This window comes from Bubalus bubalis, chromosome 7, assembly GCF_019923935.1.
Source record: "Bubalus bubalis isolate 160015118507 breed Murrah chromosome 7, NDDB_SH_1, whole genome shotgun sequence".
Taxonomy (NCBI): Eukaryota; Metazoa; Chordata; class Mammalia; order Artiodactyla; family Bovidae; genus Bubalus; species Bubalus bubalis.
This window is the reverse complement of record NC_059163.1, coordinates 92,781,414-92,794,427: the sequence shown is the minus strand read 5'-3', so window position 1 is coordinate 92,794,427 and position 13,014 is coordinate 92,781,414. Positions and strand designations below refer to the sequence as shown.

The 13,014-nt window shown below is 41.0% G+C and overlaps 1 protein-coding gene across 2 annotated transcripts in view; it reads right to left on the bottom strand.

Moving 5' to 3' along the window:
- PAPSS1 (3'-phosphoadenosine 5'-phosphosulfate synthase 1) overlaps positions 1-13,014 on the bottom strand; it is a 115,095-nt gene that overhangs the window by 29,274 nt on the left and 72,807 nt on the right. For both annotated transcript variants that reach the window (XM_006061881.4, XM_006061882.4), the window contains exon 10: positions 10,144-10,412. In XM_006061881.4, the coding sequence (XP_006061943.1) occupies positions 10,144-10,412 (269 nt within the window). The remainder of the gene's footprint in view (positions 1-10,143; positions 10,413-13,014) is intronic.

Here is a 13,014-nt window from a genome sequence, read left to right as displayed (position 1 = left end):
CGATGGCATCAGTGACTCGATGGACGTGAGTCTGAGTGAACTCTGGGAGTTGGTGATGGACACGGAGGCCTGGAGTGTTGTGGTCCATGGGGTTGCAAAGAATCCAACCCAACTGAGCGACTGAACTGTACTATACTGTATCCTCCACTTTTAAACCTACCAAAGATTTTGCTAAATTTAATTTTCAGTGGCTTCTGAGAGGAAAAAAAAAATTTATTTTTCAAATTTAAAATTATATTACATCATAAAATTATAAATCTGGACTATACCACATAACATATAAGACCACTAGTCCTATACCTTCTTCTTCTTACCCCACGGTGGAGAAATTCCACTGTCCTAGAAACCTGGCAGATTAAGCATATAATATTTTCAATTTTGTTTAATTAAAAATACTGAAGATAACAAACAGAACATTTATTTAAATCCCTACTTAAATCACCGATTTCTTTATACATTTCACATCAAGATTTTCTTTAACTGTAATGAAGTCTATTAAAGTAACCACATCATAAAGCCAAATTCATATGTTCAACTGGTTTGTGAAAGAACTTCAGACATAGCTATTTTTGTAATGCAAATTTTCTTTTTCCAAATTGTCAAAAAGGTATTTGTCTTAATGCTACAAAAATTCTTTAAAGTCAAACCAATTAACTATTTTTGTTGGGTAAAAACATCCATATTTTCATTCATCTCTTGAATTTCATGTTAAAATTCCTGCACATCTTGGTTATACATTATCACAACACTTTAGTATTAACCTATTTTCTTGAAATTCCCAAATCTTAATGGTCCGCCTCTTGATCTCTCAATGGCAAGAACGATTTTAATCTCTTCAAGTTGACTAGGAAAATCTAGAGAGGCAAATGAAAGACAAGGTTTATCCTTGCCATCATGTAGATCCTAGGTTCTTATCATTTCCAATCTCTGCATAACTAAGCGTTCTAAGCACTTCTACCAATTCCCATAGCTCTGCACAGACATGGAATAATATTTAGTCATCATGAGTCGTAGTTCTGATTTGCAATGCGAAAATTATGAGATCTACTTACACATGCCATTCTCCAGCTTGTAGAAGAGAATTAGACACACCTTATAATTATGCCCATCACACAATTTTAAGAGTTGAAAAGTAGTGTTTAGATTATGGAATCCAAACCCTTCATTCTGAGCATTAAGAATTGAGGCCTGATTCGTAAAATACAGACTTTCCCAAAGATTTCCTTTATCTTCAAGGATAAACCTCAGATGTCTCAGGGTTCAAAATAACATAACTCAAATGTAACAGAAGGATTTGTTCAGAACCATCAGCAACCAAACTGTTTTATTCTTGTAAATTACTTTGCCCTGGTTGAGCCCAGGCCACTGGCAGGTGTAAAGAGGGTCATGGGGGAGAGAGAAAATCCACAGTCCTCCTCCCCCTTCAGCCTCCCAAGCCCAGGGACCCCCAAAATTTGTTTTTCGTAAATGCCAAAAGTCTTTGAATCTTTTCTGTCTGTCCACCTCCTCAATGATTATTATTTTAAGGAACCACAGGAAGGCAACCATGATGTCATTGGAAAACATTTCATGAGATCCTTCACAGGGGCGAGTGAAGAAAAAAACAGGCGCTAGTTATTAAGTTCTTCCTAACATGAAAACAAAGTGTTTTATGAATATTTCATTTAATGTTTTATGAATATTTTATTTAATGTTTACTACTACTAAGTCGCTTCAGTCGTGTCCGACTGTGTGCGACCCCATGGATTACAGCCTACCAGGCTTCTCCGTCCATGGGATTCTCCAGGCAAGAACACTGGAGTGGGTTGCCATTTCCTTCTCTAACATGGAAGTGGAAAGTGAAAGTGAAGTCACTCAGTAGTGTCCGACTCTTAGCGACCCCATGGACTGCAGCCTACCAGGCTCCTCCATCCATGGGATTTTCCGGGCAACAGTACTGGAGTGGGGTGCCATTGCCTTCGCCTATTTAATGTTTAGAGGAAATCAATAAGATAGTCAATATTTCTGTTTTACAAATAAGAAAACTTTCAATAATACACTCAAAGTTGCAAAATGAATAACTAAGAGAAGGAGTATTTGACATTGGGTCTCTCCAATGCCAAAGTCCATGCATACCTATTCACATGGAGCTACTTAACTGTGTCATGCCCTACAAGATAGGACTCAGAGCAGGAGAGAAAATACAAGCTACATTTAGGGAAGAAACAGCATAGATTACAACTGCAGGGAAAAGTGAAAGGCCAAACTAAAAGACAATATTTGATCTTGATGCTGCCAGAGTAAGAAACAGACAAGAACAGATTCTGAGCTGGAAGTCTATGGAAAAGTCAGGAGGAAAACAGGGTATATTCCTCCTTCCCTGTGAAAAGCATCTGAAACACCTATAAAATCTAATGTCTCTGTATTAAATTAGTGATTTCACTTTTCAAGATACATATAAGCTAAAAGGGTATAAAATAAAGATGATGCTGCTGCTCAGTCACTCAGTCATGCCTGTCTCTTAGCAATCTCATGGACTGCCCTGTCCATGGGATTTCCTAGGCAAGAATACTGGAGTGGGTTGCCATTTCCTTCTCCAGGGATGCAACCCATGACTCCTGCACTGGCAGGTGGATTCTTTACCACTGCGCCACCAGGGAAGCCCAAAGTTATTTTTAAAATAAATCAACAGACTTTAAATGTTTTTGTGATAAAGATCCACAATTCCCTATCCAAAATTCTGAACTTCATTTTTTTCCAGCTTTAACAAGATGTAACTGACATACAACATTATGTAAGTTTAAAGTTTTCAACATGATGATGTGATACATGTACATACTACCAAATGGATGTGTTCAATAATCTTATGGTAACTATCTGAAATCCAAAAACCATTTTTTAAAACTAACATTAGCAAAACTTGATCAAAACTGACAAAGTTTATCTGTGGCCTTTGCTGATCCCAATTAATGTGAAAAAGCATTCATTTTGTTAACAAATACTAAATGTGTTTTATGCCCCAGGCCCATAAGCAGGATTAAGTAATACATGACCCCAAGTACTTCAGATAAGATATTGTGAATTTGTGTTGCACTATTCCAGAAACATTAATAAAATAAATGACCAGAAGACAAAATGATCAAAGAGCTCAAAGAGAGTCAAAGGTTATAATTAAAACTCAGGGGTTTATGGCTCCTATAATCAGGCTCAGATCCTAAGAGCTGTCCCTTTAGTTTTTAAAGGCTTGGAAGTGTTTATGGGGAGGAACAGGGTTTAAACCTTACCAGACTTCCTATTTACTGCTCCAGATAGCGGTGTAAAGCATGGACTAATTAAACAAATATACTGCATCACGTGGAAGAATGTTCCTACTGTCCCTGATTAAGGGCATTTGCTCAATTAAATACAATCAGTTGCTACTGAGGAGTCATTTACTAACTGCACCAATAACTTTCATGGCAGCTTATGATGATACATTTTCTCCAGAATTCAACCGGTAATTTTCATTCAAATGCCTTAAAGACCAAGAGAAAACTTACTGCACATGTCTACATTCCAAGATATATCTTACTTTCAGCACGTTCATGTAACACATCTTAAAAAGCATTATTTGTCCTTTATATAAATGGATTACAGCATTTAGTGAGATGGGACAATTTTTTAACATTAGAGAAGTAGCTCTCCCACCACATGCTGCCCTGCCCCCACCTACCCAATTCCTAAAATGGAATTTAGTTATCAAGCCATCAAATCTTTTACAGACTGGAAAATCAGGGACATCCTGTTGATAACCAAATAGGCTAACAGCTGCTCATCATTCTGAGAAGCATTTGTGCTGGAGAAACAAATCTGGTACCAATGCCTTCTAAATGACCTACAGAAAATGATTAAAGGAAGAGTCATTGTTTTTATTTTATTATTATTAGTTGGCAAATGAGCATTACTGGCAAACTTTGTCCTGATGTCACTGGAAAAGCTACAAAAATGAGTGTTGTGTGTGTTTTTTTAACTATAAAAAAATTCATTTGAGGCTGTGAATAAGCCTAATAAGTCAAGCACACAAGTGAGGCACTTGAGAAAAAGAAATGGATAGTTTTCAAAAGCCACTCAATATAACAGTTTAAATCCTGCCAGGTCATAAACATTAAAATATTTAATAGTTCATTTTGATATTTGGCAAAACTAATACAATTATGTAAAGTTTAAAAATAAAATTAAAAAAATAAAATATGGAGGTGTTTGTCAGAATTTCTTAAGTTTGTTCTGTAAAAGTTCAGAAGTTAAAAATTGCCTTTGCTTGGGTACCAGATGCAGTGCTTTCTGACAAGAGCCACAGCTCTTAGCATGTAACTGATACTCCAGAGATTTACATGCAGAAACTGCTCGAATATGCCTTTATTCCCTTCTAGGAAGCCTGGGAGCTCTGTGTAGGCACGGGGCATCTTTAACCTCTTTGCCCTCCTACCGACTGCTATGGCCCCTGACAGGCTTCCAGGCAGCAAGGAGCCTGATGAAAAGAAGACACAGGCTTTGGAGTCAGAAAAGCTTGAGTTTCAGGTCCATTTGCCCATCTTGCTGGTTTTAAGATATGACCAAGATTCCCTCCTTGACCTAACTTTGATCAGGTTCCTATACTACCAACTGCGGCAAAAATCTTGCTAAGTCAGTCTACAACCCCTCCATCCTCAATACATGATCCAATTCTTCATCCCTACCACCTCCAAGTGGTATGTGAACAGGCTGTCCTGCCTTCAGCAAGGATCCTGCTAGGTCCATTTAACCAGAATCATCCCACGCCCGTTGTTTCTGATGTTTCCTCCTAGTAATTTTCCAGCCACTGACCACCACTATGCTCCTTGGCTATAAATCTCCACTTGACCATGATGTATTCAACTGAGCCCAGGTCTCTGTTTAGGTCTCTTTTCCCCATGTTGCAATAGTTCCCGAATAAAAATCTGTTTTTACTGCTTTAATTACTGTCCAGCTTCAGTTTTCCTGTACAGACCATAGTTACATTACTTGGTCTCTCTGAGCTTCAGTAACCTCAGCTGTAAAATGGAAATAACAGCTATCTCACTGAGCTGTTGTGGGGATGAGGTTATATAATACGCACAAAGAATCTGCTCGGTATATGATAGCCACATATACAGGCACTCAAGAAATGGTTATTTTCATTTGTCTTCATATTCTTTATTTGAGCTTTATCCTGTCAAACACCAATGGATATTCCAAATCAGAGGATCCATGCTCTGATGTGGAGTCTGTTAGGAAGTTGGTCATCCCAGGCTCTCTGCCATAATCAAAACTCTACAACTTCACACAGATGGATGAGCAGCCTTGAGATGTACACAGCTCCCCTGAGACAGGGACAGAATACCAGGGATGTTAAGAACTTGCAGCAACACAGTTTGTTACTGTTTTTTAAGGCAGTTGATATTAATTACCATGTACTGTCACAAGCTAGGCAATGTGTTACTGATTTATATTTATTCTATTTACTTCTCACAACAACAGTTAAAAAAAAAAGGCAGATGTGACTACTACCATGAGGCGGGACGAGATGGTTGGATGGCATTACCGACTCAATAGACGTGAGTCTGATCAAACTCCAGGCGATAGTGAAGCCCAGGGAAGCCTGGACTGCTGCAATGCATGGAACTGCAAAGAGTTGGACACGACTCCAAAACTGAACAACAACGAGGCAGCTATCAGAAGAATACAGAGAGTAAGGGAATTTCCTGGTGGCCCAGTGGTTAAGACTCCACACTTCCAACGCAAGGGGCACAGGTTTGATCACTGGTTGGGCACTAAGATCCAGCATGTTATGCGGTGTGTCCAAAAAAAAAAAAAAAAAGAGTTAAGAATATAGATTAAACAAGGGCTTCGCAAGTAGCACTAGCGGTAAAGAACCCGCCTGTCAATGCAGGAGACAAAAGAGAGGTGGGTTTGAGCCCTGAGTCAGGAAGATCCCCTGGAGGAGGGCATAGCAACCACTCCAGTATTCTTGCCTGGAAAATCCCATGGACAAAGGAGCCTGGTAGATTACAGTCCATGGGTCAAAGAGTCGGACACAATTGAAGCGACTGAGCATGCACGCACAGATTAAACAACAATAATCACAACACACAACTCTGGTTTGTGACAAATGAAAAATAAGTTTGAAAGACCCTGTACTAAAGATTCTACCTCTAATAAATGTCAGTCAAGGCCATCCTAAATCACTGTTTTGGAACTTCTATAGGATACTTTAAGAATTTGTTTCCAGTCTGTTTTCCAAAAATCTGTGGCCACATATTTTAATTTTATATGATAAGATAAAAGAAAAACATTCTGTGGCAGTTAGAGCCCATGGCTCTGGAACCAGACTATCTCGACACTACTGTGTGATCTTGAACAGGTGTGTTAACCCCTCTACCTCAGTTTCCTCATCTCTGAATTGAGAATAACCATCATCTACCTGCTCTCTTAGCGTCGTTCCAAGGATGAAGTTAGCTGATACACGTAAATCACTTGGAACATTTGTCTGCCGGCAGCGCTCAGTAAAAACAGGCTATTCTTATATTCTCAATCATGGTATATACATACAACCCATTTACTTCTCCATCTCCTCTTCAGTGAAACTGGGTTCGATGAAAATATTTTAGAGGTTGGTTAAGAAACAGTAAAAGTATATACAGGACACTTGGTTACATACAGCCAGAGGACCAAAATGGCTCAAATGAAACAAGTAACCACGTTTAGCTGAAGAAATACACTGCTGATGAGAATGTATCGCTAAAATGGTACAACCACATTAGAAAATTGGTTGGCAACATCTACTAAAGCTGAACAAAGGCTCACCCCTAGAATATCTAGAATTCTAGGTATTAAACCAACAGAAATGCCCATGAAAAGTCATGCATGAACATCTTCACGCCAGTACTGTTCTTAATAGCAAACAACTGGAAACTGTGACACCCATCAACAGTACTGGGTGCAGTGACACGACAGGATACGCCACGGGGCAGAGAGCGACCAACTACAACCAGCTACACAGAAGAGTAAGGTGAGTCTCACCAACATACGCAAAGGGAAAGAAGCCAAACGGCAGAGCATGCACAGTGTGATTTCAGTTATAAAAGCACGAGGAAAGGCTGGACTAGGCGCCGTGATGCAATGCCCAGGTCCCCAAGGGAAGAAGGATTGCTTCCCCACTTTGAGGAGGGCTGCCAGCACACACCCAGCAGGCTGTCAGCCCTCTTCAGAAACTGCCCCTGCAGAAAGAAGATGCATCGGTCAAAGGCAGGCCCCCTCCCTGGGCAGCCAACCACTGGTCAACACAGAGGTTTAAGTGACTACTTTTTGTGCAACTGAAAGCATCTTTGAAGGGCCTTTCCAGAAACCCACCCAGGATCAACTCAGGCTTCCACTAAGACCAAACTGCAGCTCAGCTTCTCCTCCAGCCCAACTCTGCTCCCTGCCTTTCTCTTTCTTCCACAAGTGCTGCTTCCAAGGGCTATCCTCCTGAAGGCTCATCTCTCTCTTAGAGTCTGCTTCCCAGAGTTTCCAATGAGCTCATGGGATCTACGCTGTGAGAAGTGAGGACAGTGATGACTATGGCGGGGAGGACGGGGGGAGAGGAGAGGGCAGGATGCAGATCGTCAAGGGTGCTGGTAACAGTCTTTTCACCTGTCTGGGTGCTGGTCACACGACTGTTCAAACGGGAAAAATTCATTTAATTGTATACCTGGGAAATGTGCACTTTCTCCTTTGTATATTATAGTTCAATATGAAGTTAAAAGCAAATAAGACAAGTAAGAAAATAAGGAGAATGCGACAGAACCTTAAAGAATATTTAGCCCCACCTCCTTGTGCATGCCTTAAATTACCCTTTTCTGTGCGCTTAAAACGTAGCTCAGAGAAGTCGAACCTAAGATTAGGCGGCAAACCAGGCCAAGAATGGTCCAAGAGCCTATGCTGTTTGAACCAGACCATGCTCTCGGGTGTAGCTGCTGCTGCTAAGTCGCTTCAGTCGTGTCCGACTCTGTGCAACCCCAGAGATAGCAGCCCACCAGGCTCCCCCATCCCTGGGATTTTCCAGGCAAGAACACTGGAGTGGGTTGCCATACAGGAGTCAAATCTGAGGCCGCAGGAGGGCTTGCTGCAGCCAGCTCACCTCGTCAGCTTTGCCTCGCAAGAAGTAAGACTCTGAGGAAAGCCAAAATGCAGGCACCCCAAGAGCACCTTTAGGTACATTGATCTCTGAATTTTCCTCAAGAGACACACCTGGCTCTGAAATGACGGGACTTAAAAACCCTTTTTTTTTTTAATTTAAATTTATTTATTTTAATTGGAGGCTAATTACTTTACAATATTGTATTGGTTTTGAATGCAGACAAAACAGCATGTTTGACCCTGTGTGGTGCTCTCTCTTCTGTTTTTATTATTTGTCTATCCCCTCGTTGCCACCTTCTCAAAAGCAGTTTTTAGTTTATTTAGGTAATAAAATGTCATACCTTCCCTTTCAGACAGGAATCAGAAACACAAATGGGACAAAATATGTCCTCAATAGGCCAAGATAAATTCTTTCATTTTCCTCACTGGCTCTTAATAAAGTTATTGATAAACAGCCCTGACCCCTAAATTCATTTCCGTCACTCCCACATTGAAAACTATTCATGTGGTAATTCTGGAGAACTTCATTCCAAATGATTCCCTTAAAATGATGGTGATGAAGACAGAACCAAAAAAGAGGTTGGGAAACTACTGGAACAAAATTGTTACTTTATTTCCAAAGTAACTCAGGAGAGAGGGGAGGTGCATGTACCTGTGACTGATACATGTTGACAGATGGCAGAAACCAACAAGTATTGTAAGGCAATTATCCTCCAATTGAAAATAAACTCTAAAAATAAATAATATCTTAAAAAATATGGATGCAAAAATCATAAATAAATATTAACAAGTAGAGAAAAAATAAGATGTAAGAACTAAAGACACGGTGATCTCTGGGAAACTACAACGGCTTTCAGCACCCAATTCTTATGAATATTTTATACCAACAAAGAGGGAAGATTATGAGGAATTCTACCTCATGTCTTCTAATGTATTATTCAGGCTGATCCAAGAGAAGAATCAAATACCCTCTAAACTTTTAGCCTGCTGTTACTGTAATTTTCTGTCAGTATTTCTTAGATAAAAAATATACAACCCCACAACTAAGCTCCAATAAAAATTTTCAGGCTTGATCCCAAGGAACAGCCAAACATGTTTTATTTCCTTAAAAAAAAAATTTTTTTAAGGAAGCTATCATAGAGTATCTACAACTAAATTGTTTTTATCCTTCTAAAAGGGTTTGCCTCCCAAACATACCTAGTAAGTAAATTCATCTCCCTTCAAAGTGAAAACGAGAAAGAATGCAATAATAATGTGCATTTCATTCTTTATCTTAAACTCTCAATACGAAGCTGGCTAGGAATTTTTCACACACTGTTTTTCAGGACATTCACTGATTTATCCACTTATTCAAACAAATATTTTTTGAAAGCCAACTCTACCTTGAAGCAAAAACCTAAGTCTTCTTCCTTATGTATGGTTATAAAAAGATCTCAAAACGTTCCTTTTGACTGCTAAGTAGAACTCTAGAACTCTACTCCACCCAAAATCAAGAAGCAATTTTATTTCCTGACTCTATTAGTCCTTCAATAGAGAACAGATGAAGAATGTTTTCTTTAAAGATACCATCCTTTTCTTCCCACTCAAATACCAGAAGCAAAAATCAGGCCGATTCTGTCCCCTGGGAAGAGTGACTTAGAACTTTGTTAAAGGGACAAGATGCATGCTGACAGATCTGTGTAACAAGAGCCAGACAAGAGCCTGTGTCATACAGGCTCAAGGTTGCCCAGCTCTCTGTCTGCAAGGAACTTTCCCTCCTTCACGACTGGGACCACAAACCACCGTAAGAGCAAGAGAACCCCTTCCCGCCTTCCCATTCCTAACAAGACTGCCTCCTGAGGGCCACCTCTAGAGTGCATCCCCAACAGAGCAGGTGAGCACTCCAGCCTCATGCTCGGAACAGATCTATGATCGGAAGAAATATCCAAAGATAAGCTTGTTGTGGCTACCTGCTGTGTTAGTCACAGTGGCTTCAACACTGCTGCAGAGCAAATCTTAAAAGCTATCTACCTCAGTTGGTCCAGCATACATCATGGGAGACGGGAAGATGGCCACCACTGTGGTCTCAGGATTCAGGACTCCTTCCTCCAGCACTGCAGCATGCTGCTTCATCCGCCACATCAGAGGGACGTCATCATCCTTCGTCCAGCCCCCAAGGGGGTGAAGCAGAAGGACAGGGCGCCGGTAGCCCCTCTCCAGAAGCTGCCTGTGGGTGTCCTGCATCAATAGAGCGTGGCCATTGTGTACCGGGTTGCGGAGTTGAAAGGCAAAGACAGCATCTGAAAGAGAATTTCAGAGTTAAGAACAGCACATTTCCAATGCTACCTTCCAAAAGATAAGCAATTCTTCGTGAAGCTTGATGCTCAGGATTAAGCAAACCTGTATGCTCAGAATCAGAAACTGGGGGAAAGCATGTACTGTGCTGACCACTTACTTCAAGGCAGCCTGATACAGTGACTATTACTTTACACATCTTACAAGCCTGAGCATGTGTCACATAATAGTAATGGACTTATAACAATTATTTTCTGCATTCATGGGCAACCTGAGGATGAAAATCAGACTGACTGGCCCGAACACATCTCTCAGTTCAATGGCCTACAAAGCATAAAAATTCTCAATCTATGCCTTAATAACCCATCAGGTCAATCCCGTCATCAGATCTAAGACAGTCCTTTATTAAAGAAAGACAGAGAAATGCAGGGGTTAGAAAATTTACTTACTATCTAAATAAGTTCATTTATACTGATTACTCTAATTGACTGTAATGCTATCCAGTTGTTTTGTGGTGCCAGGTCTAGATTTTGGATTACTGTTTATGTGCTAAATCGCTCAGTCATGTCTGACTGTTTGCGACCCCACGAACTGTAGCCCGCCAGGCTCCTCTGTCCATGGGATTCTCCAAGCCAGAATACTAGAGTGGGTTGCTATGCCCTCCTCCAGGGGATCTTCCCAACCCAGGGACCGAACCCAGGTCTCCCACAATGCAGGTGGATTCTTTATCATCTGAGCCATGCAACAACAATATCCCTTTCAAAGACCATTGCTATTACTCAAATGTTGAAATGTGCTGAATAAATTAAAGTGGTTGACTATGTAGCTTCTGCTTACAACCCTGGCTTCACTCCTACATGGGGCTCTTGCTGTCAGGAGACCTTTCTCAGAAGGCATGGCTCTTGGGGTCATAGAGTAATTTTACAGAACAGAGTAACAACCCAGGAAGAGGAGCTCTAAAATCTAATCTAGACTCAGAGAGGAACATCTTCCCCTCCCCTAATAATTTTAGGCTGAATTGTTTAATATCCCCAGTCTATTCTCAGTTCTAACCCTCTTCTATCACAGCAACAAAAGGCACAGAAAGAAAACTATGGCACCTAGTTGACCAGGAGGTTTTTGGCGACACATCGTGTGACGTCCCAAGACTGAGAGCATCATCACTGTGCTATGAAGTTCTCCAGTTACCTTTTATAAATGAACAAAGCTGGTTTATACCAAAGAAATAGCTAGCAGGACATAAGGTACAAAAAAGAAATCTTGATACAAATATGTGAGTATCTACAATTAATGGGCTTCCCTGCTGGCTCAGATGGTAAAGTATCTGCCTGCAATGCTGGAGACCGGGGTTCGATCCCTGGGTCAGGAAGATCCCCTGGAGAAGGAAATGGCAACCCACTCTAGTACTCTTCCCTGGAGAATCCCATGGACAGAGGGGCCTGGTAGGCTACTGTCCATGGGATCACAAAGAGTCAGACACAACTGAACGACTTTATTTACTTACTTATCTAAAATTATCCTGCTTTAAGGAAACAGGAGGAGGGGTAATATCACAGTTTTTCTGTCCTTCTAAAAACACTTCAAATTATAGATATCAAAAGATTTCAAAACATCCCTTATTATATAGAACTCCCCTTGCCCAAGACCAAGAGTGAATCTTACTTCCTAATTACCATACTCCAGTCTTTCCAAAAAACAACAAAGACTATCTCCTGAACACACACACTTCCACTGTTCCATTTAACCTGCATTCTGATTCTGGCCTCGATCTCATCAGTAAGTTTAGTTCTCTCCCCTCTCTTCCCTTCCCTTTACCCATTCTTTGTAAACAGCCTTGAAGAACAACAGACACTTACTAGGCATTAAGGAATCCTACTCCTGAGCTGATGTGTTACTGCACTGATGAGGAGGTTGGGGGCAAGTAGCTCAGGCTTGGACCACGGGGAGGAAAGAGACTAGGAGCACTCTAGGAGCCAGCACAAGCCTGCGGCACCCGGGCCAAGGCGACGCCTGCCTGAGTGGGGTCAGTGGGGCCAGGGCTGAAGAGACAGCTCGTCTGACTGGGAGACGGCACCACACATGGAAGAACGGCAAGTAAGTAAATCCATGGAAGATGATGGGAGCCGGGATTCTGACTGTAGGAGAGGAAAGGCAAAAATACCAAAAAGAAGAAAGGCTAGAAAAGACCATGTGGTATTGGATTAGGGTTGAAAATAACAGGATAACCTGCCTCATGGTTTTCAGCTGTATGGATCGATGTATTCAGGAATAGATATAAACTTGTGTGAGTACGCATGCTTATTTTTTGGTTCTGTCCACTGAAAGGTCCTACAAGCAGTGACTACCCAGTGGCAAAGAGCAAAACTAAAGCCCAAATTTTGCAACCTAAGTACTACCCCCTATTTAAATAAACCAGGCTTCCTTGGCAGAAATGGCCAATTCTAGGGCAGGCATGGAAAGTACAACATGAGATGGAATGTTTTTTGTACCATAAAGAAAGGAAGTGCTCAGAGAAGGATGAGGACATGTCAAAGGGTACAGCAACCAGGACATGTCAAGGGACACAGCCCCAGAAGCCAACCTAGGACAAGCTAAACATCAAAGTAA